Source organism: Leptonotus elevatus, chromosome 1, assembly GCF_054856555.1.
Source record: "Leptonotus elevatus isolate MCC_2025b chromosome 1, RoL_Lele_1.0, whole genome shotgun sequence".
NCBI lineage: Eukaryota > Metazoa > Chordata > Actinopteri > Syngnathiformes > Syngnathidae > Leptonotus > Leptonotus elevatus.
Window position 1 is genome coordinate 3,719,302 of NC_141239.1, and position 23,199 is coordinate 3,742,500.

Consider the following 23,199-nt stretch of genomic DNA (forward strand, 5'->3'; position numbering starts at 1 on the left):
TAAGATGAAGAAGGTGGCAAAACATCATCATCATCATCATCAACAGACGACCTGCAGCTGCCACAGTCTGTTTACTTATTATGCTTATTATGTAACCCGACTACCAGGAAGGCCAGGAGGAGGGAGAGGCGCACGGTTGTTTTGTGCGAAACTAATTTTTATAGTACACATGAGTAAAAATGTCCAAATTTTGGCCCATTGACTCCCATTATAAATCATAATTTTTCATGCTTTTTGATGCACTATAACACATCAGGGTTATAGTTTTCCCGCAATGACCTAATTTATCGCTTCACTGTCCATGAAGTCACTTAAGAAAAGAAAGAAGAAAAAAAGGACAAAAATAACTTTTTCCCTTGGCACATTTTACAATTGTAAATCACTGATTATTAGAAATGTGTGTGTTTTAACATGACTGTAAATCTTCTGTGTAAATTATGTTTAGCTTGTTTTACATGTTTAGAGTTTAAATGTGTTTGTAGATGATGTGTAAGTAAATAAAGTTCTGTAAAAATCGGAGAGGCGCGCACAAACACACACAAAGGTGCCCACAAGCCAATCACAAACACACAACACAGCCACACAAACCAAATACCAACGCACACACATGAATGAACAAACAAACAAACAACACACACCAAAACCAAAGACAAACAAACACACTGTTTTAGAGTTTAAAACTGATTTTTAAAAACATCAACTTTACTTGTCGCCATTGGGCATACGGAGCAACTTTGAACAAAAATATAAAACATTAAAACACAAATGTTGAGCACTGTACGGGGACAAAATACATTTTGAAAAATGTATTGAAAATGTAGTTATTCATTTTATGAGTACAATATTTTGTAATTGTAATATATTTATGTTTGGATGGTGCACATGCCATTTTCTTGCTAGCTTCCAGGCTAATTGACAAACTTTTCTTTAGCCTACAATGTATATTTTGTGATTCAATCATATTTGCTTACTAATTAATGCACGTCATGTTAGCTCCCAGGCTAATTTACATACCTTTTTTTTTTTACAACTTGTTGCATAAATATACATACTTTTCTATTATATTAGGAAGGTCAAAATATAAATACATTTACACATATGTGTAAATAAATAAATATTTTGTGATTCAATCACATTTGTTTGTTAAATAGTACGTCTTGCTAGCTTCCAGGCTAATCAACATACTTTTTTTTTTAAACATGCATACATTTAGTATTATTATACATATTTTCTATTATATATTAAAAAATAAACATATATTTACAAGTGTGCACATTTATCCACTTTAGTCCACGATGTGTATTTTGTGATTCGATGATAGTCAAAGCAACACCAAGGAACTTTCAATTTATGTTGATTATGGCAGCAACAACAACAAAAGCGCTAATGTTATGCCTGAAGGAAGACCAAATTTCGCATGAGAACAAGCGCATTGTGTTGTTTTTGAACTCGTAAATTGACTTCCGTCTTTGTAACAAATGAGGAAAAGGGGAAGTGATGTATGCCGTAAGGCAGTCAGCATATTTGTAGTTTTTTTGTGTGTGCCAGTGTTCCTACCATCCTCCTCAAAGTTGCTTAGTGTCAGTAAAAATGATACAGACCCCCTCTGGCAATGGCAAAGGTACCGTTCAACTAGTTTTAAGTCGATGTTTCATTAGAAGAGTTGTGAAAATATTTTATTAAGGTTGAAAAGTTCCTTAGTGCTACTTTAAATAGCGTATGTTTCGCTTGTTTCCAGGCTAATCGACATACTTTAAAAAAAACAAAAACATTTTTTATGTTGCTTAAATATACATATTTATATTTTTAATTATATTAGGAAGTTAAAAATACACATATGTGTGCCTATTTAATCACTTTAGTCTATAATGTGCATTTTGTGATTCAATCATACGTCTTGCTAGCTTCCAGGCTAATTGATGTACTATATTATTATTTTCCAACATGTTTCATATATATATATATATATATATATATATATATATATATATACACTGTATGTATGTATGTATGTGTGTGTGTGTGTTTTAAATGATTCAGAGGGCATTTATTTGTGTATTTACATGTTACATGATAGTAGTTTAAAAATAGCTCTGAGTGACGCACGATGGCCCGCGTACGTGTGTTTGTTTAATGACAGACTCGTTCAAGGCTAATTAGAACATCGCATGCACCTGTGTTCTATTTGGACCGTTTTGTTTGTCTATGTATTTATTTCGAGTGTTTGTCGCGTACAAAGACGTCCGACGTTTTGGTGTCATTTTTGGTGTGCGTCGAGTACAAAATGGACTCCGGCGGAAGCCCACGAACCAGCACATGTGGTTCCGAATGAGCCGATGGAGGAGAAGCGACTCACCGACGCGCCTGTCAGCCGACGCGGGGGAGGAGGAGGTCCGCAGGAGGAGGAGGAGGAGGAGGAGGAGGCAAAGGGAGGAGGAGGAGGAAGACGGCGGCATGTCTCTCCTGCTTTTTGGCTCCAATCGCGCGTTAAAAGGCCATCTTTCTTTCCCCGCGGGCTCTGCTCCGTCTTGTGGCCCGCTTGGGGCGGCACCTGCGCGGCCCGAGGAGCAGGAGAGGAGTCAGTGGCGTGGACGGGCAGACGGAGGGATGGAAGCGGGCGGGCTGGCTGGCTGGCAGGATGCAAGCGAGGGCGTTGATTCCTCTTCCTCCTCCGGAGATGCTGCTGCTGCTGCTGCTGCCGTTTTGACGCGCTCGGCAAGCGCGCGGATGTCTTCGCGAGCGACACTTCCGCCGCTTGCCTTCAAAATAAAAGCAAGGGTAGGTCAATGGAAACCAAACGCAACACGCACGTTGTTACTTCGAAGTTAAATGGACTGGTCCCCGCGCCTTAACCCACATTGGGGAAACACAGGACTGCTCGCCGGCCAACGTCAGCACAAACAAATGTCGCCGGTCATTATCGGGGAACATTTAGACCAATAATGGACTGGTCACCACTGAAAGTCAGGGTTAATGTAGATGCTGGGGATTGGTCGCCAGCCAATAGGAGTGCATGGACAGTTGAATGGTCGCCAGGGAACATACAAACAAGAGACTGGTCGCTAGTCGATGTCACCACATACTGACAAAGAAAAGACCGGTCACCTGCCAGGCTCAGAGCACATAGATAAAAGATTGGTCACCAATATGTAACTAGTATAAACTGATCGAACACAGACAATTGACTGGTCGCCAGCTAATGACAGAACACTGATAAAATACATCCAATGTCAGAGCATCAACAAACAATGGACTAGTAAGCGTTAGTACATGTGTGGACAAACAATGGATTGGTCATCATTAACTTTTAGAACACACATTGACAGACAATAGACTGGTCGCCATCCAATGTCAGAGCATAAACAAACAATGGAACAGTAAGCGTTCAACCGACAAAGTCAGAGAACATGGGTAAAAAACGGACTGGTCACCAAGTGACACGACAGCCAAAGCCCTGTGATGCCAAAGTTCCAAAGGTAAGCAGATCTGCAGTGATGAAATGTTGATGTGATCAAAACAATGCAAGTAGACTTTTTTTTTCTTTTTTATTATTTTTTATTTTAGTTGAAGGAAGCGAGTTGTTGGCGGGTCACGTGACTTTTGACTTAAGGCACAACAGGAAGAAGACTCAAGTGAGTCCCCTTCAAAATAAGAGTGAGTATAAGTATTTTATATATATATATATTATTATTATATGAAATGCGCTTCCAAACAGGAAACCTTTCAGAATAAAATACTTTACTAATTTTGGTTTCAATGCTTGAAGTAATTTTTTTAAACAAAAACAAAAATAGAATAAAGTGACTTAAGACTTTGCAAGTAAAACGTGGAAACAATTCAACAATTTGAAAATGTCACTTGCGAACATAATGTTGCTTCTGCTACAACAAAATAAACTAGTAGAAAATACAGTTGCCACTAGGTGGTGCTGCTGATACAGGATATGTGATACAGTATTGATATTATGGTTTCTTTCTAAAGCTGCAGGATTTGTACATATAGATGGATGGATGGATGATATAATAGCTCTACATTTATACATAGCTCTACATTTATACATTCCTTATTGATTTTCAAAATAAAACACTTCGAAACACCTCGCTGATATTTCAATGTTGTGCAAAATGCTCACTCATGTCAGCTAAGCCACTTTCCATTTTCTCAAGGAAATCCTCGACGGTCATGCCAAATAAAGTCAGTGAAGAATTTCAATTAGCAAAATGAGAGAGAGAGAGAGAGAGAAAGAGAGAGAGATGAAATTCTCTTTGGTGGTGGTTGCACCTCACCTGCATCATAACCATAGAATAAAATTTTTTTTTAAAAGCCCAACAAGTTCTGATCTTACAAGAGAAAAAAACATTGCTCTGTCCATTTTTGTTCGGGGGGGGGGGGGGGCTTCTTCTTTTTTTTGTTAGGGTTAGGCAAAAAATAATAATTCTAGAAAAAAATATGGATCAAAAGCTCCAATTTTCCCTTAAGAAACAAGTCGTACTTAAAAAAAAAAGATTAAGATATTGTTTTTCAATAAAATAATTAAAAAGTTGATCATGTCAATTTCAAGAAAAAAAGTATTTGGGCAGAAAAAAAGTCCTTGTTTGGAGAAATGACAAGGTCAGATCTTTTTTCAAGGGGGAAAAAAGTTTTTTAAAAAGTTGGCATTTCCAAATGTATTTTTTTTCCAAGGGGGGGGGCATACTTTTTTTTGTCCCAATAAAGTTGCATTTTTCAAGATAAAGTTTTCTGAGAAAAATCAATATTCAAAATCATATTTACAGAAAAGTTTTTCACTAACTTTTTCAGCACCAAAAGTAAAAAAAATAACAAAATTTAAACACGATTTTTAAGTAATATTTTTCAAGAAAAAACAAACAATAACAATTTTGATATATTTCAAAGTGGAAAAAAAGTAAATATTTTCAAGAGAGAAAGAAAGTGTGACTAATAATCATAAAAAAAATAATAATAACAAAAACAAAATCTTGTTGGATAAAAAAAAGTAGCATTTTTTTTCCATGAAAAAAAGTTGCCTTTTCTTCAATGTTTAGAGAAAAAAAGTGCCCCACCCCCCCAAGAAAAAATCCGTTTTTATAAGCAAAAAAGTGACGTCATATTTTCCCGTAGGAGTTGGAATATTACGAGAATCAAATGCTTTTTCTCCATGAGACATTTTCCACTCATATAAAAGACTTCCCCTTGTAAGCTATAGTCCAACCATTTTTTTTATTGAAAAGTTGATCTCATTTTCTTTGTCTTTTCCGTGTGTCCCTAAGACTCTTTCGTACATGACATTCGATAAGAAAAAGAAGTAAAACTGCAGCCACTTTCTCTTCATTGCGCGCGCTGCAACGTCTGAATTTACACAAAAGGACATCGTGGAGATCAAACATTTGCATTTGTTCCCTTTTGCCTCGCAAGCTTTTTTTCACGCTCGTTTGTTTGGAAAGTAGCACAAACGGGAAAATCAGAACGACGACGATGATGATGATGATGAAGACTTTAAAGCTGATGAGGCTTCTTGTGACCGTCTTCAGTCAGCTCATACCTGTTGGGGTTACAAACAACAATACTTTCATTTGATCATTTAACAACAACAAAAAGTCAGGTTGTTTGTAGACATTTTTTTTTCAAGGAAATTTCAATCATTTTTAACTAATTTGCTCCAAAAAACATATACAAACGTTCTATTTTAAATATTACCATGGTCCCAAAAATTTACTTTAATATATTTTTTTATGCTAGAGCATACAGAAGGCTTTTATGCATCCTATCAACTGAAGAGAACACTTAAAGCAATGGTAGTTATTACAAAAAACGGCCAGCAGGTGGCAGCCGAGCAAAATAGATCAACCAGGGCCATGTTGCAAAAAAGCTCTTTTTCCTACTGTTTTAAACTGATTTGTGAATAATGATGAAACTTAGCAATATTCTAATGCTAATTGCTGCAAAACGGAAACAGATAGAAATATACTTTTTTTTTTCCTGACGAAAGAAGAGACTCTAATCTTTCTTTTGGTCGGTTCCATGTTTTATAGCAATAGAACACAATATTCTGTGGTCTGTGCAAAATCAGTCAAAACCCAGTAAAACAGCCGGGAGCGAAGTGGGTTGCTTTAGTGAAAATGCCTGTCAGTGAATGAGTTAAAAAATTCTCATCATCATCTAGAAAGACAAAAAAATTATTTTTTTATGGTAAAGAAGTGTGGAATAATTTCATATTTGTCATAATAATAATAGTAATAATAGTAACTAAAAAAATTCCAGATAAAATGTTTTCTTTCCAAGAATTTTTTTTTTTAACACACTTTTTTTGGGGGTGTGGGGGGGGGAATTACATTTTATAATTACATTACAATTTTACAAAAAGTCATGTTTGTTAGAGGGGGAAAAAGTTGTGTCTTTTACACAAAAAAACCTCTTATGAGCAAAAGAACAAATGAGGTGCCAACTGACCACTGCGTCCATCCTTTGGCGGTGTCCTCGGGGCTCAATTTGATCAGAACCTGACCAACAAAAGGGTCTTTTGTCAGCTTGGTCACATGACGTGCAACTTTTTTCGTTTTCCTTCTACTCGTACCTTTCCCAGAAGGCCCTTGTGCTTGGAGAGCAGCCCTCCGCTGTTCTTGACGGCCACGTCCAGAATTCTCCTGTGAAGCTCCACCAGGGACACGCTGAACTCAAAGCTGACCACAAAAAAAAAAAAAAAAATACATTTCAAATATCAAAAGATTCATTTCAGGGCAGTCACGGAATAATAAGAATTATTCCTGCAGTGCCTCCCGCCCCCCCCCCTTTTTTTTAATAAGAGCCCCACGAGCGCTTCCATTTTTTCACTTGCATTCTGGTGGCCGTGCTAAATACTTTTGCTAATGTTAGCACTGTTGCTATCAACGGTTTTAAACAAGTCAACACTTACCAGTCACTATCTCCGGGTGACTTCAGATCCGTACGGGACGCCGTGTGCGACTTTGCAGGTCGTTCCCAAAAGCCGATCGGCTGGTGCGAATGTTTTAATTTAATTTTAATACATTGGTGAATGTGCCAATTTGACGTGCGGCAAATTGCGTCCCGCTCCAAATAGCCTACAAATGCGACATGCGCACTACACGCATCCGTGGCCGCCGGTGCGAACTATTTTACATTACCAATAAAGTGCAATTGCACGGCCAGAAAATGCTCCGTTGCTCACCCCGCGTTTGGTGTTTCGTGTCGAATTCGCCAACATGTCTGTGGTGCGGACGCATTTCAACTGATATTGTGCTTTGTTAAAATGCCCGTGCTAAACGGGCCTAAATATTTTATAATAATATTATAATTTTAATTAATTATAATAAATGCAATGTTAATAAAAAAAATGGCATAATTTATTTTGGTGCATCCCTAATAATTATTATTATAATACGAATAATGACAACGAAACACTGAATGTAAAAGTAAAATGAAAATTTTCAAAATAAAAATACAAATTAAATGTAAAATTCAGTTTGTTTTCCATTTCTTTCATGAACGAAAATGTTTGCTTTTGACTTTTGACTTGAGTTACCTTGTTTAGTCGTCGTTAACTACGGTGACCTTGGTACTCACGTCTGATCATAAACGGGGTTGAGCGTTTTCTTGTGGGTGTGAGTTTTTCTCCTTCCCGAGCGTCTCTTGTCAGGAAGCAAGTAAAGGCGCACGTACGGGTTCGAGCCGTGGTCGCTGAACGATATCAGGTTCCTGGTGACAATGGGACGACAAGGAGGAGGAGGAGGAGGAGGAGGAGGAGGAGGAGAAAAAGGGGAAGAAGAAAGAGGAGAAGAAAAAGAATTTGCAGGAGGAGAGGGAGAAGAAGATGGAAGAAAAAGAAGGAGAGGAGGTGTGGAAGGAGGAGAAGGAAGAGGAGTGGACGAAAGAGGGAGAGCAGGAGAAGAAGAAGAAGAAGGTTTTAAGTGGACTTTGACATAACTGTCATCACATCCCAAGTTGACTACAAAAATGTGTGTGTGTGTGGTCTTGTTTTTGTGACATAGTGGGCCCACCCGACCATGTGGGGCCATTTTGTTAAGTTAAGTTAAGGTTAAGTTAAGACCTCTTTTTTGAGGGTCAAGACTTAGTTTTAGAGTTTAGGTTTGAATTGGGTTATGGTTGAGGTTAGGGTAAAGAATAGGGGTAGGCAGTCATTTTGGATGGTTGGGGTTAGGGGGAGGGGCTAGCAAATGCATGATGTCAATAGGATGGCCCCAAACAGATGGTAAAACAAACTTGTGTGTGTGTGTGTGTGTGTGTGTGTGCGTGCGTCCATGCCTTACCTGCAGGCGTGGACCACCACCAGCAGCTTGTTCCTCTGCGAGCTGTGCCTCACGGTCAACTGGATCTCCCCCAGGGGGGAGGAGCTGAGTCCAGAACCACTAAAAAGGAACACGCAGGGTTAGCAAACACGCGTTAAAATGACATCTTCTCATGCAAATCATCCTCTCGTGTGGATTTCGGTCCTGCGCTTGACTTTGGAGTCAGCCAGCCAGCCCTGCCGCAAACGTGTCCACTTGGTCCAATCATGCTGCCGAGGGAGCGCGCAAGTCCAGCCCTTATTTAACCCTTTGGATACTATTATAGCAGTCGGTCGGTCAGTTTTTTTTCTTTTTGTTTTCTTTCTCTCTCGACGTAAAGCTCCGCCCATCCGCTTTCAGAATCCGTTGGAATGACATTGCTAGCGCTAATGGTTCCAGAGTAACGGTGATTTGAAAAAAGTGTGTGTGGGGGGGGGGGGGGGGCAAGTTTGTATTTTGAGTAGGGTTAAAAATAAAATAAAAAATAGTAAAATGATTGCGTTAATTTTGAGTTAATTTCAAGTTCCTTTAACACCACTCTTTTTTTTTTAACACGCGATTAATGCGATTGATTTTAAATATATTCATTTTAGGGGTGTCAAAATGAGTGCGCTAATTTTGAGTTAATTTAAATTTCCGATTCATGGAAAGCCAGTACTGGGGGAATTCCAGTCGCAACGCAGCAGACGCGTCCACGTCAACATTTAGCAATAATAAATGTCATAATAATAATGCATATATTTGTGGAGACGGGGGTCAAGTTGTATTTTACAATTTGAAAAATGTGCAGAATTTCACAAGTTACTTCATGTTAAAGATTAGATAGTTCTTAATACGAAAAGAAAAATGCACTGAGCTGTCACCAACGTCTTACAAATGCAATTATGCCATCTAGTGGCAGAAAAATGACCTCAACACGAATCAATATCACACTCGTTTTTTACAGTACAGTACGTCTTTTTAATTTGAACTTAACTTGTCATAAAACTTTTAACTCAATTTTATGACTTATTATGAAATTACTGTATCAATGGTGAAAAAGATGCGGCCATATTTCTATTAGTTTAACATTTTTGTCCACTTTTATGTTAGCAAGAGTATGAAAACAAAACATTTAATGGTACACTTAGAATATAAAATTTGAGATTAATTGTGAGCTAACTATTGAAGTCATGTGATTAATTACGATTAAAACTTTTACTCTCCTAATTTTGACTGTTTTGCTGAATTGTTTTCAACTTTGTGACAGTTTCATCGTTTTGAAATGATGCGGGAAATGTAGCGAGTATTTGAGGAAAAAGTAGTCGCTGTCCATACTTTTGCATCTGTTGGAGTCTCTGCTGCAGCTCGTGGGTGGCGTAAGGGTTGGAGATGTCGGAGGCGATGCTGGGCGTGGCCTCCTTGCCTCCATCCAGGAAGAGCTGCGAACCCGTGACGGCCAAGTGTGACGCGCTGCGGCCGCGCTCCGCCAAGCTGCCCCCCTTGGGCCGCTCGTCCTCGGACTCCCGCCGCCGCCTCGCGCCGTCCTGGCCCGACACCGAGTACGAGCGCGGGATGTCGGCGGCGGCCCAGTCGGACGCGTCGGACGGCCGCGGGTTCGGCTTGGCTGAAGTGGACTCGAGCCGGGGCGAGGCCTGGTTCTGCTCCATGCCGGGAGATTCGCCTCTGTCCAGGCACAACACCTGAACGCGGACATGGCGGGAGGTTGGTGCATTTTGAAAGCTACGGAAATTCAGAAACAAAATCTAGCAGCGTTTATTAATATCAGAAGGCGGCCATTTTGCTACTTCTCGTCGAGTAGTGATGTCATCTTCTTCTGAAGATGACATCACAGTTGCTCAGGTTTCAGGTAACAACCGACCACAGCTCGGCTTCAGAAAACAGGTGAGCAGTGATTGGTCGTTGCCAACTGTGATGTCATCTTCAGTTTTCTATAAACTAATTAAAACTGAAATTAAAAAACAAAAGTCAAAATGAAATTAACTAATAATGAAAACGACTTTAAAGGGGAAGTCAACCTTAAACATTTCTTGACAATAATATGTTATATGTGACCTCACTAGTCTAAACATGACATTTTGATGAATATTACATTTGTGGAATATGAGTTATGCAGCAAATTCCAACTTCATCCATCTCAGGGGGCGGCCATTTTGCCCCTTATTCCGCAACTGCTACTAGCTATAAATGTTATCGCTTTTACAATATATTTTGCAGACTGACTACAGTTTAGCAGACAACAAACAGTCCCTCAAAAAGAGTCCAATGCTGGTTTCAGTTTCACCCTGTTCCGTTCCCTTGTAGTTTTTTTCTCTCGCTAATTTGCCCCTTTATCAACTCGCAAATTTGCGAATTTTTTTTCTCTCTCACAAATGTCCCCCTTTATAAACTCGCAAATTCGCGAGTTTTTCTCTCTCTCACAAATTTGCCACTTTATAAACTCGCAAATTTACAAGTTTTTTTTCTCTCACAAATTTCCCCCTTTATCAACTCGCAAATTTGCGAATTTTTTTTCTCTCTCACAAATGTCCCCCTTTATAAACTCGCAAATTCGCGAGTTTTTTCTCTCGTGAATTTGCCCCTTTATCAACTCGCAAATTTGCGATTTTTTTCTCTCTCTCACAAATGTCCCCCTTTATAAACTCGCAAATTCGCGAGTTTTTCTCTCTCTCACAAATTTCCCCCTTTATAAACTCGCAATTGTGCGAATTTTCTCTCTCACTAATTTGCCACTTTATCAACTCGCAAATGTGCGATTTTTTCTCTCTCTCAAAAATTTGTCACTTTATAAACTCGCAAATTTACAAGGTTTTTCTCTCTCACAAATTTGCCACTTTATAAACTCACAAATGTACAAGTTATTTTCTCACAAATTTGCCACTTTATAAACATGCCAATTTTCAAGATATTTTTCTCGGAATATTGCCCCCGCCCTCTGAAAAAAATAATAATAATACGCCATCGTAAAATCGAGATTTTTTTGGGGGGAGCACACCCCTAGTGCAAAAATATTTGTTTCAACCGAGGTGGGTGCGAGTGTTTGTTACCCGCAGGGCCATCTTCATCTTGAGGCTGCAGCCGGGTCCGGCGCTGCGCAAAGGAAACTGCTGGTTGAGCGTCATGTCCTCGGCCTCCAGCAGGCGGCCCAAAGGCAGGACCAGCGTGCCCAAGGTGCAGTTGTCGTGTTTGGCGTCCTTCACCTGAACACCACAAAGCAGATGAGGCCAGCAAACGTCGGCGTGCCGTCCCACCGGGAAGAAGGAAGCGCTTGCCTACCTCCGCCTCCAGGTCTTGACACCTGGGGTTGTGGATCAGGAAGGAGAAGGCTTCTTCCCACACCGGCTCGTCGGTCTTGTAGCGCGTCTGGCCGAGCACAAAAAAAACAAAACAAATATAACTAGGAAATTAAATTTCTTGAGAAATTGCGTGTGAAGGCTGTGAGGCTGAATGAAAACTGTGGATTGATATTGAATGATGTCGAATGATATTGAATGACCTTGAACGATATACAACGACCTGGAATGGGCTGAACATGCTAAGGTTGGAATGGTTTGAATTCATACAGAAATCTAGAAGCAGTTGAAGGAAGAAAAATAGCACAAAGATAAAAATAAAGTAGCAAGAAACAAAGAAACATACAAAGAAAAAAATCAAGCAATGGCGGAAGGAGCAAGTAATCGAGTAGCAATAGAGTAAGGAGTGACGAATTGAATAAGCAATAGAGTAAAGAGTGAGGAATCGAGTAAACAATGTAGTAAGGGTCACTGTTGAAACGGGTCACTTGACCTTTGTTTTTGATTTTTTTTGTAAGGAAATTGAAGGGTTTGGAACGACATTGAGGATGAAGACGAAGCAAGCCTTGTCAGTATTTAATAACTTTATATTTACTAACTTAATAAGTTTACTGTCCGATTAGACCTTTTGTTTTTTTGGTTTTGTTTTGAGTGTGTTGTTTTTCTTGTTTGACAGTACTGTTTATGTGCTCAGTTTGAATTGGAAGTTGAAGTGTGAATTAATAAAAGCAAAATAACAAAAAACAAAAAAACTAAACGGGTCACTTCCTGTTGAAATTGGGTCACTTCCTGTTGATATTAGACCACTTCTGGGTCACTTCCTGTTGATATTAGACCACTTCTGGGTCACTTCCTGTTGATATTGGGTCACTTCCTGTTGAAATTGGGTCACTTCCTTTTTGTTATTTTGTGTGTGTATTTTTTATTCTTCTCGTGTCTTGTTTGACAGCACAGTTCTGGTTTGTGTGCTCAGTTTAAATTGGATGTTGGAGTTTGAATTAATCAAGAAAGCAAAAAAAAAATTGGGTGACTTCCTGTTGATATTAGGCCACTTCCGGGTCACTTCCTGTTCAAATCAGGTCACTTCCAGGTCACTTCCTCATTCACTGCCATTGACGGCTATAGACATCAAAAATTAATTAGAACTATTTCTATTAGTTTAACATTTTTCCCACTTTTGCTAACAAGAGTATGAAAACCTAGAATGTTTTTATTGTATTAGAACAGATATAAAATTTGTGATTAATCGTGAAGTAACTAGTGAAGTCATGCAATTAATTACGATTGAAAATTGTAATCGCCTGACGCCCCAAATTTTTAATAAAAAAAATATATATTTAATATATATTTAATAATTTCTTCAAAAAGAAAAGATTTTTAAAAATTTGGGGCGTCAGGCAATTATTATTTTTTTATCGTAATTAATCGCATGACTCGCGATTAATCACAAATGTTATATCTGCTCTGAATGTACAATTTTTTTTTATAGGTTTTCATACTCTTGTTAACAAAAGTGGAAAAAAAATGTTAAACTAATAGTTATAGTTCAAATGAATTTATGACGTCTCTAGCAGTGAATTAATTAATAAACAATAACGGAGTAAATCAGTATGCATTTTTGTCGGCTAATAACAACGAGACGAAAATGTACTTCAATTTATAAAAACTGGACTAAAATCGAAGGGCATTTTAGTTTATGAACAAAGACGAGAGAAAAATTAGGTGATTTGTCAGCTCAACCCCCCCCCCCCATTCAAATCTGCAGCTAGTGATGCACAAACACATGGAGCAGACAGGAGGTGGGTTCACGGTGAAAGGTTAATTAAAAGAAAGCCAATTAGAGTTATATAACGTAAAATGAATCCAACAGCTACAACCTTCCAACAGTGATGTTAATCCGGCCGCTAACTAATGCTGGCTAATTTACTAGCTGGTAGCATGTAGCCATAGTAGCCACTTGTTGATAGACTGTAACTGTGTGTCAAGTTGTTTTTCATCAAAAAGACGAGAGAAAATTTGATGTGAAATTGTTTTAGATCGAAATTTTCAACATTATCTTCTGACCCCCCAAAAATATAGAGGGGTCAAATGACAACTAAAATTATGTTTTCTTGGACTAAAATAAAGAGTAAAATGCTCAATTAATAGTCGACTAAATAAAAACTGAAGAGGATGACTAAAGCTAACGACAACAAAAGTCAAACGTCTGATCAAATAAACACTTATTGTACATGTGATGCACTTTGCTGAACTTTTCTCACCTTGCTCTCGTGGGAGTTGTGACCCACTCGCAGCTGGACAAACGGACTGGGATCGCTGGTCACTTTCTTCCCGGCCTGCGAAGCGTGAACACAAAAGCGGTTAGCAAAACGGAGCACGTTACTCATGTGGTTGAATTTAGCCATTGATGCAATTTACACTACGCTTTACGAAACAATCATCTTACTGTACGACTTGTCAGAAACAAGTTTAATCTTCATAATGGTCCATTCGTTCTAAAACTGTAAAAAAAAAATGATTCTAAGAGCTGGCTTGTGAACGACCTGTGGAGTATTGTCAGGCGTTCAGCTTTGAAAACGGAAATTCCCCGGTCACGTATGGGTCAAAAGTTCAAGTCGGGGTTATGTTCATTTGTAAGCCTATGGCGCCCCCTACTGGCTCAAAGTAACCTGTAGGTAAGCGGGTGTGGATTTATGTTAAGGAGCCAATCAAATTGAGTTACGTGAATATGTTACGCCTTCAAAATGTTAGGGGTGAAGAAGACTATAAAAAGCAGCGCAACTGTCTGCTCGACCGAGTATTTTTAACCTCCCTCCTGCAGGATGCGTCTTGTGTTTTGTGTGTCAATAAAACTTTGTCTACAGCGGACTCCCGGTTTACAAGACTTTGTTATTTTTCCCAGCCTGTTGGACTTACAATTTTTTCCAACCTCTGGATTTTTGCTGGAAATACTCATTTTTTCATTTTACTCAAAACATCTGGATTTACGATCACCGCCGAGGGAATAACAGAATCCTCCCCTACAGCGTCGACCCGTTGAGGCGGGCGGCGGCCACCCCGGGGAAGAATACTCCCGAGACGACCGCCGTCGACCTCCGAGCGGGCTGACGCTTCGAAAAATGACCAGTTGGCAATTCCAATACTTTGACGTGAAAGGACAAAAGAGGTTCTCAGTGAGGATGCGAGACACGGGAGGCGAAAAGAACACAAAGCAGGAAGAGCAAAAACACAACACGAAGTTGACATGAAGTTTGTGACACAAAATGTGTTATTATAGCCTGTGTGTTTTCTGGTGTAGTCCCTTTGTGCGTGCGTGTGTGGTTACCTTGAAGGCCTTATCAAGTGAGGCCTTCTTCAGCCCCACCTCTAAAGGATTACATTATGGGATGACGGTCATCGAGAGAGAGACAACCCATGCACGTGCACACACACAAATATACACACCAGCAGATTGTTAGGGAAGAGCATGAAGGGCGGACACACGCACACACAAACACACACACAGACAAGACGCTTGATTAGTAGGGCTGTTTTTTTTTTTTATCGATATATCGATATCAAATCGATATTCCTTTTCATAGCCCAATATCGATTCATAAAACCATGAATCAATAAAATTTTAATGTGCCTTCTCGCGTCACAGGGAAATTTATTCTACAAAAAAAGCCCAGTGTTTAGTGCTATGGTTGTAATTGATTTCAATTATTTTTTTTATTGTTTTGATCAGGCAGGTCATGTTGAATTAAAACATACATGATTAATGTAACTGCATTGGATAAAATGTAAATATATTCATATTTTTCAATTTTAAATTATTTATTTTTAATTTGTATTATTTATTATTTTTATGTATATATTATTCATTATTTTTGATTGTTTTTATATTTTATATTTTATTTTTTTAAATATTGTATTTATTATATTTATATGTATTAATATTTTCATATTTTTTCAAAATCAAAATTTTCTATTTCATTTTTTTTTTCAATTATTATTTATTGTTTTGATCAGGTCATGTTCAATAAAACATACATGATTAATGTAACTGCTTTGGTTTCAATTTTAAATGTAAATATTCCCATTTTTCAATTTCAAATTATTTATTTTTAATTTGTATTATTTAGTATTTTTATGTATTTATTATTCATTATTTGTATGTATTTATTATTCATTATTTTTAATTATTTTATTTATTATATTTATATTTATTAATTATTTATTATTTTCAATATCAAATTATTTATTATTTTCAATATCAAAATTTTCAATTTTAATAAAAAAAATACACGATTCGATTCATGATACTGCATTACATTCAATTTTAAATGTAAATATTAATATTTTTTCATACTAATGCACCAAGTAATGAGCTATTTTCGGCATTGGTACTTCTGAGAACGTCTTCCATATAAAATTAAAATTGGCACTGAATGAAATCCTTAACTGAATCAAAAATCAATGTGAATCGTGAATCGAATTTCTGAATCGAATCGATTTTGGAAATCTGAATCGATACCCAGCCCTATTGATTAGTGAATATCCCCAACTTGATTGAGAAGCATGGAAACGCTGTTTGAGGCCGAGCCATGATGAGACAATTTTGTTCTGTCACTCCGAAGCTTTTGAACTCATTTCATTTAACACAATGACAAAAAACAGACTCGAGCTGTCAAAATTAATCGAGTAATAGTAGCAGCCATTTTCACTGAAGCAACCCCTTTCGCTCCCGGCTGTTTTCCTGGATTGTGACTGATTATGCAAGGCCCACAGAATATTGTCTTCTATTGCTTTAAAAACATGGAACCTACCAAAAGAAAGATTAGAGTCTCTTCTTTCATCAGGAAAAAAAAAGTTTTCGGTTTTCGTTTTGCAGCAATTAAATTAGAATATAGCTAAGTTTCATCATTATTCACAAATCTATTTAGAAATGTGAGTAATGAGCTTTTTTTTTCAACATGGCCCTTGTTGATCTCTTATACTCTGCTGCCACCTGCTGGCCGTTTGTGTAATAACTACCATTGCTTTAAGCAACCTCTTCAGTTCAGAGGTTGCATCAAAGTCTTGTTTGCTATAGCATAAAAAAAAAACTAGAGCTGTGAAACGATTACATTTTTTAATCAAATTAATCACATCTTAGAATTTTGATTAATCATGATTAATCACTTAATTAATAAGGCTCTTTATCAACATTTTTTGTCCGCCAAAAAAAACCAAAATAATATCCACTCAACAGCTCATGTCTCGAAAAACTTGTTGGCTCACTTTTATCAAGACTGTTTCTCCACATTTGGGAAAACAAATTTGTGTCCTTGCTGTTCATTGGGAAAAAAACAGAAAAAAAATCTTTTAAAAGTCAACATGTCGGCCACAAAGCAGCTGGTGAGAAATTCATGAGAGCAACGTGTGAAAGGACAAGAAGACGTGACCATGATTTATGATTTACACTTGGACATAATTGGGGAATATTTCCTGGAGGAATCAACTGAGATTATTTTGTTCCAAAATAATCACAAATAAATCCAGTAAAATGAAGAAAAATCACTAAGATAATTTTTTTTTTCATCCTTTTCTAAATTTAGTTTAGTTATTTAGCGTTTTGAAAGTGAATAAATAAGTCTGGAACCTAATTAGCTTAATTTTTCCTCTTGTTTGTTTTATTCCTTTTTTCCTTTCCTTTTTCATTATTACAGGTTACATCGATCACATCATATCATTTGCAACATTGACATCCGAAGGAAGGGCTGACGGGTCGAAGCCATTATTAGTAACCCGTATCAGTCATATACATTGATTATGATAGTCATTGATTCATATCGTTATCAATCCCAGACTCAAGTCTGTACAGATGCGTCCTTGTGTTTGATTCTTAACTTGCTTTGGGAATAATTACGTACTACGCGATGGAATCGTACAGTATGTGCCAGAGTGGAACATATGACATATGAATCTAATGTCATCGAATTAATTAGAGCATAATCATAGTTATACGTTATAAATTAATGTTGTGAAGCGAGTACGTGCCATAAATGGTTGCCAGTTTTTCCTCTTTGCGGAGCAGTTTTGCAAATCAATTTGAGGAGCAATTTTCTTTTTGTTGTTGCAGGCTAATCATGCCAAGGAACTGAAGTAAGGCTTTTATCAAAAAATACAAATATGACTATACCAAAAATGAATAATTGGTTTACCTTTTTGATATAATCAACTGTTGATTTTCACGTCTTAGAAAATAAGCTACATTTATTTATTTTTAAATAAACTGTAATTGTAATGAACTCTATTGTGAAAACAAATAACAATACTGATATTATAAATATTTTATACTTTATTAATATACTTTTAATCTTATAGGCCACTCCTCCTGACTGACGTACACCGTAATGGAATTGAATTAATTTCCAATTCCGATCGTGACGCTTTTTGGGACCGTCTCGATGTTTGATTCTCAGTTTTGCTGTTCAATGTGTTGTGATGAGACGCAAAATGTTAATTTAGCCTTCAAACTGCAATGCGCAAGCGCTTACTTTGAGCCTTGCATATATATCGCAATGTAAGACCTACAGATCTTACAACAGGTTGTATATAAATAGAAGGCGCGACAATAAAGAAACAAGCTTCAATACACTGAAGACTCATGGCCGACAACGAGGCGCTCTAAAGCGGCCACGCCAGCCAGAAGCCCCCGTGCACATGCTGGCTGTCACGTTGAACTTTTTTTCCCTCACTCTTTCGCGTTTCTTTGCTGGACCTGCGCACACTCATTGCTGACAACGAGGCACTCTAAAGCGGCCACGCCAGCCAGAAGTCCCTGTGCACATGCTGGCTGTCACGTTGAACTTTTTTTCCCTCACTCTTTCGCGTTTCTTTGCTGGACCTGCGCACACTCATTGCTGACAACGAGGCACTCTAAAGTGGCCACGCCAGCCAGAAGTCCCTGTGCACATGCTGGCTGTCACGTTGAACTTTTTTTCCCTCACTCTTTCGCGTTTCTTTGCTGGACCTGCGCACACTCATTGCTGACAACGAGGCGCTCTAAAGCGGCCACGCCAGCCAGAAGCCCCTGTTGTCCACATGCTGGCTGTCACGTTGAACTTTTTTTCCCTCACTCTTTCGCGTTTCTTTGCTGGACCTGCGCACACTCATTGCTGACAACGAGGCACTCTAAAGTGGCCACGCCAGCCAGAAGCCCCCGTGCACATGCTGGCTGTCGCGTTGAACTTTTTTTCCCTCACTCTTTCGCGTTTCTTTGCTGGACCTGCGCACACTCATTGCTGACAACGAGGCGCTCTAAAGCGGCCACGCCAGCCAGAAGCCCCTGTTGTCCACATGCTGGCTGTCACGTTGAACTTTTTTTCCCTCACTCTTTCGCGTTTCTTTGCTGGACCTGCGCACACTCATTGCTGACAACGAGGCACTCTAAAGTGGCCACGCCAGCCAGAAGCCCCTGTGCACATGCTGGCTGTCACGTTGAACTTTTTTTCCCTCACTCTTTCGCGTTTCTTTGCGGGACCTGCGCACACTCATTGCTGACAACGAGGCACTCTAAAGCGGCCACGCCAGCCAGAAGCCCCCGTGCACATGCTGGCTGTCACGTTGAACTTTTTTTCCCTCACTCTTTCGCGTTTCTTTGCTGGACCTGCGCACACTCATTGCTGACAACGAGGCGCTCTAAAGCGGCCACGCCAGCCAGAAGCCCCTGTTGTCCACATTCTGGCTGTCACGTTGAACTTTTTTTCCCTCACTCTTTTGCGTTTCTTTGCTGGACCTGCGCACACTCATTGCTGACAACGAGGCACTCTAAAGTGGCCACGCCAGCCAGAAGTCCCTGTAGTCCACATGCTGGCTGTCACGTTGAACTTTTTTTCCCTCACTCTTTTGCGTTTCTTTGCTGGACCTGCGCACACTCATTGCTGACAACGAGGCACTCTAAAGTGGCCACGCCAGCCAGAAGTCCCTGTGCACATGCTGGCTGTCACGTTGAACTTTTTTTCCCTCACTCTTTCGCGTTTCTTTGCTGGACCTGCGCACACTCATTGCTGACAACGAGGCACTCTAAAGTGGCCACGCCAGCCAGAAGTCCCTGTGCACATGCTGGCTGTCACGTTGAACTTTTTTTCCCTCACTCTTTCGCGTTTCTTTGCTGGACCTGCGCACACTCATTGCTGACAACGGGGCACTCTAAAGCGGTCTTTAATCTACAAACAGGTCAAATGTACTTGGGACACAAATCTCAAGAATTCAAGAGAGTTAATGACAAGTAGACCGTTTCTTCTTTGTCCAAATCAAAAGCATTCATCCACGCATGCAGTTTGGAAGGCAGCCATGACGCGACTCACAAATAAGCTGCGGTAGAGCGAGGCCGTGTTCTCGCAGAACACCAAAGCGGCAGCACGCCGCTCGGAAAGATGCCCGCTGCCCACGTTGCCCTCGAACACGCTCTTCGCGCATGATTCCAACAGGAAGACGAAAGGAAAAAGGAGAAGGAGGGAGCAGAAGCACAGGAAGCAGAAAAGGAGGACGATGACGTCGTTGCCGTGTCCAGTCGGGAGGAATTGAAAAGGGATCAAACTAAAGTGCAGGATTTGAAAGAAAAAGTCAGGAGAACTCCAGAAGAGGCGGAGATTAGAACGTTGGACTCGTTGGATTCGGCTAGCGTTTCCACATGAAATGCAGAATGCAGGTGAAAGAAAGAAAGAAAGAAAAACAAAGGAAGGAAGGAAAATCAATTGTAAGAAAAAAAGAAGGAAGAAATAAATATGGATTTCAAGAAATAAAAATAAATTGTATTAAAGAAAAATTAAGAAAACGAAATTGTAAAGAAAAACAAAGAAAGAAAGAAGCCAGGAAAAAAAGAAAAAAAAAGAAAAAAAAGAAAAATCAATTGTAAGAAAAAAGGAAGAAAGAAGCCAGGAAAAAAAGACAAAGGAAAATAAGAGGAAAAATTAAGAAAAAAGAAAGATGAATTTTAAGAAAGAAAAATTAATTGTAAGGAAGAAAAATAAAGAAAAAGAAATGGTAAGGAAAAAGAAAGAAAGAAAGAACGAAGCCAGGAAAAAAAGATAAAGAAAGAAAGAAAGAAAAAGAAAAAGAAATTGTAAGAAAAATAAATTAAAAAAGAAAGAAAAAATGAAAAAAAGAAAGTAGAAAGAACAAGAAAGAAAAAATGAAAAAAAAAGAAGAAGAAAGAAAGAAGAAAGAAAGAAGAAAGAAGAAAGAAAGAAGAAAGAAAGAAGAAAGAAGACAGAAAGAAGAAAGAAGAAAGAAGAAAGAAGAAAGAAGAAAGAAGAAAGAAGAAAGAAAGAAGAAAGAAGAAAGAAGAAAGAAAGAAGAAAGAAGAAAGAAGAAAGAAAGAAGAAAGAAGAAAGAAGAAAGAAGAAAGAAGAAAGAAGAAAGAAGAAAGAAGAAAGAAGAAAGAAGAAAGAAAGTAGGAAACAACAAAAATAAAATAGAATAGAATAGTTGTTAATTGCATGGGGACTTTATGGACTCACTGTCACAATGTCAACAATGGAACAGAAGAGGAAAAAGGAAAGATATTTTCTTTTAAGAAGCATCAATAAAAGAAGGTCCAGCTCATTTTGAGATCGTTTTGCATTTGCCGTCGACTCACCGGCAGGTTCCGCGCCGAGTCCAGGAAGACGACGAGCAGCGCCGAGGAGAGCCCGTCGTTGGCCTTGCCGCGGTCTGCGCGGATTTCGGCCAGAGCCTGAGAAGCGGGAAGTGACATCACCATCGGAGAAAAGCGGGAGATGCGCGAGCCCCCCCCCCCCCCCGATTCCTCACCTGGTCCAGTTTGTCGGGCGTGGACAGCAGAGACAACCACTCCAGCTTCAGGTGCAACTTGCCGGTATCCACGTTGTCCAGACTGAACCACTGCGCGCACAACATCACGTTCCAGCGTCACCATGCGATACAGGAAGTGGCAGTAATACGAGTCGCATCATTCTTGCTTTAGCGCTCAGAACGCCACGACGGCTGATGCTAATTGTTGTTAGCCTGTCAATGGCGTCGGAGTCGGAGCATCGGGATCATCGTTTGGGATTTTCGGCGTCGTTAGTTAGTTCGGACTTTTATGTTTTTAATTCAAATCGTTTTTATTACAGTCATTTCGGGACTACGCCTGACTATAAGCCGCGCTAGCTAAATTTGGGGAATACTTGAATTTGTTACACATATAAGCCGCACCCGACTGTAGGCCGCATCGGGTTCCTGCTACTTTCTTTTCCATAATGAGGGCGCAAATGGTCTCGCTCTCGTTCCGTCTCTCCTGTATTTGGGCTCACTTTTTTGTTTTGTTTTGCTCTGCCTGGCGGTCTTGCGCTTCCTTTATAGTGCGCCCCCTTGTGATCTGATGGATAAGCCGCACCTTTGCATTAGCCGCAGGGTCGAATGCAAGTGAAAAAAAGTATAGTCCAGAAATGACTGGAGTTCTGGAAATACACAAATATCAATGGAATACTTTTTAACAGATGTGCTGCTTTTTAATATCATAACACGGCAATGATGGTATCGTGGCAATTGTATCGTTACATCCCGATGAACAAGGTTATTATAGTTATTAAAAAAAAAAACGATAAATAAAATTGAACAAAAATATTTTAATGAATTCAAATAAAAATAAAAAATGTCATGAAAAATACATGAAACTACATATTATATTTACAAACCAAACTATAATGACGACAAAAAAGTCCTTCATTTTCATTTGCGTCAAGTAATCTCATTCATGAGGCTTTTAAGGGTGATTTGAAATATGTGCTCAACAAAAATATCAACGCAACACTTTTGTTTTTGTTCCCACTTTTTGTGAGATCTCAAATTTCTTCCACATACACAATATCACCATTTCTCTCAAATATTGTTCACAAACCAGTCTCAATCTGTGATAGTGAGCACTTCTCCTTTGCCGAGATAATCCATACCACCTCACAAAACTGCACCTTTCAGAGTGGCCTTTTATTGTGGGCAGTCTAAGGCAAACCTGTGCACTAACCAAGGTGTCTAATCAGCATCTTGATATGACACACCTGTGAGGTGGGATGGATTATCTCGGCAAAAGAGAAGTGCTCACTATCACAGATTTAAACTGGTTTGAGTACAATATTTGAGAGAAATGGTGATATTGTGTATGCGGGAGAAGTTTTAGATCTTTGAGTTCATCTCATAAAAAATTGGGAGCAAAAACAAAAGTGTTGCGTTTAGAATTTTCTTGAGCATATTGATTTCGGTATTAAAATGGCCGTTTGACGAACGGAAGGAAATTTGCCTGGAAGTTGTAGTCCTTTTACTGGGCGTCGCCTAAAAGCAACGTCATCCAGCGGCAGACAATAAAAAGAAATCACATTTAAAAACTAAAACTCATACTAAAACTAATATCTCAGGCTTAACTCGCACTGAGTTTTGCTACGCGGACTCGAACTCGGGTGTCAACCATGTGAGCCCGCCCCCTGCTCACCTCGTCCACTTTCTTCTCCTTGGCCAGCTCGCCCAGGTCGATGGTCACGCTGGAACGACAACAACGCAACTGACAGGAATCACGGTTGTTTTAGTTCACGAAAAACAACGAAAAAACGAAAATTCAAAAAAACAATGACGTTAACGACATA

At 39.0% G+C, this 23,199-nt stretch overlaps 2 protein-coding genes across 3 annotated transcripts in view; both read right to left on the reverse strand.

Moving 5' to 3' along the window:
* Window positions 1-2,732, reverse strand: part of LOC147180417 (receptor-type tyrosine-protein phosphatase N2-like) — a 92,219-nt gene extending 89,487 nt beyond the window's left edge. The window contains exon 1 of the mRNA XM_086071445.1: window positions 2,357-2,732. Coding sequence (XP_085927571.1) covers window positions 2,357-2,456 — 100 coding nt within the window. The 5' untranslated portion in view covers window positions 2,457-2,732. The remainder of the gene's footprint in view (window positions 1-2,356) is intronic.
* Window positions 2,733-5,201: 2,469 nt separating this feature from the next.
* esyt2a (extended synaptotagmin-like protein 2a) overlaps window positions 5,202-23,199 on the reverse strand; it is a 38,420-nt gene continuing 20,422 nt past the window's right edge. Inside the window, exons 12-24 of one of the 2 annotated variants that reach the window (XM_086071467.1) lie at window positions 23,049-23,097; window positions 21,377-21,466; window positions 21,204-21,299; window positions 19,930-20,031; window positions 13,858-13,932; window positions 11,580-11,666; window positions 11,351-11,503; window positions 9,621-9,985; window positions 8,286-8,384; window positions 7,582-7,713; window positions 6,575-6,680; window positions 6,451-6,500; window positions 5,202-5,542 (exon numbers count right to left, since the gene is read on the reverse strand). In XM_086071467.1, coding sequence (XP_085927593.1) covers window positions 5,497-5,542; window positions 6,451-6,500; window positions 6,575-6,680; window positions 7,582-7,713; window positions 8,286-8,384; window positions 9,621-9,985; window positions 11,351-11,503; window positions 11,580-11,666; window positions 13,858-13,932; window positions 19,930-20,031; window positions 21,204-21,299; window positions 21,377-21,466; window positions 23,049-23,097 — 1,450 coding nt within the window. In that variant the 3' untranslated portion in view covers window positions 5,202-5,496. The remainder of the gene's footprint in view (window positions 5,543-6,450; window positions 6,501-6,574; window positions 6,681-7,581; window positions 7,714-8,285; window positions 8,385-9,620; window positions 9,986-11,350; window positions 11,504-11,579; window positions 11,667-13,857; window positions 13,933-19,929; window positions 20,032-21,203; window positions 21,300-21,376; window positions 21,467-23,048; window positions 23,098-23,199) is intronic. The other variant, XM_086071476.1, reaches the window with a different exon arrangement.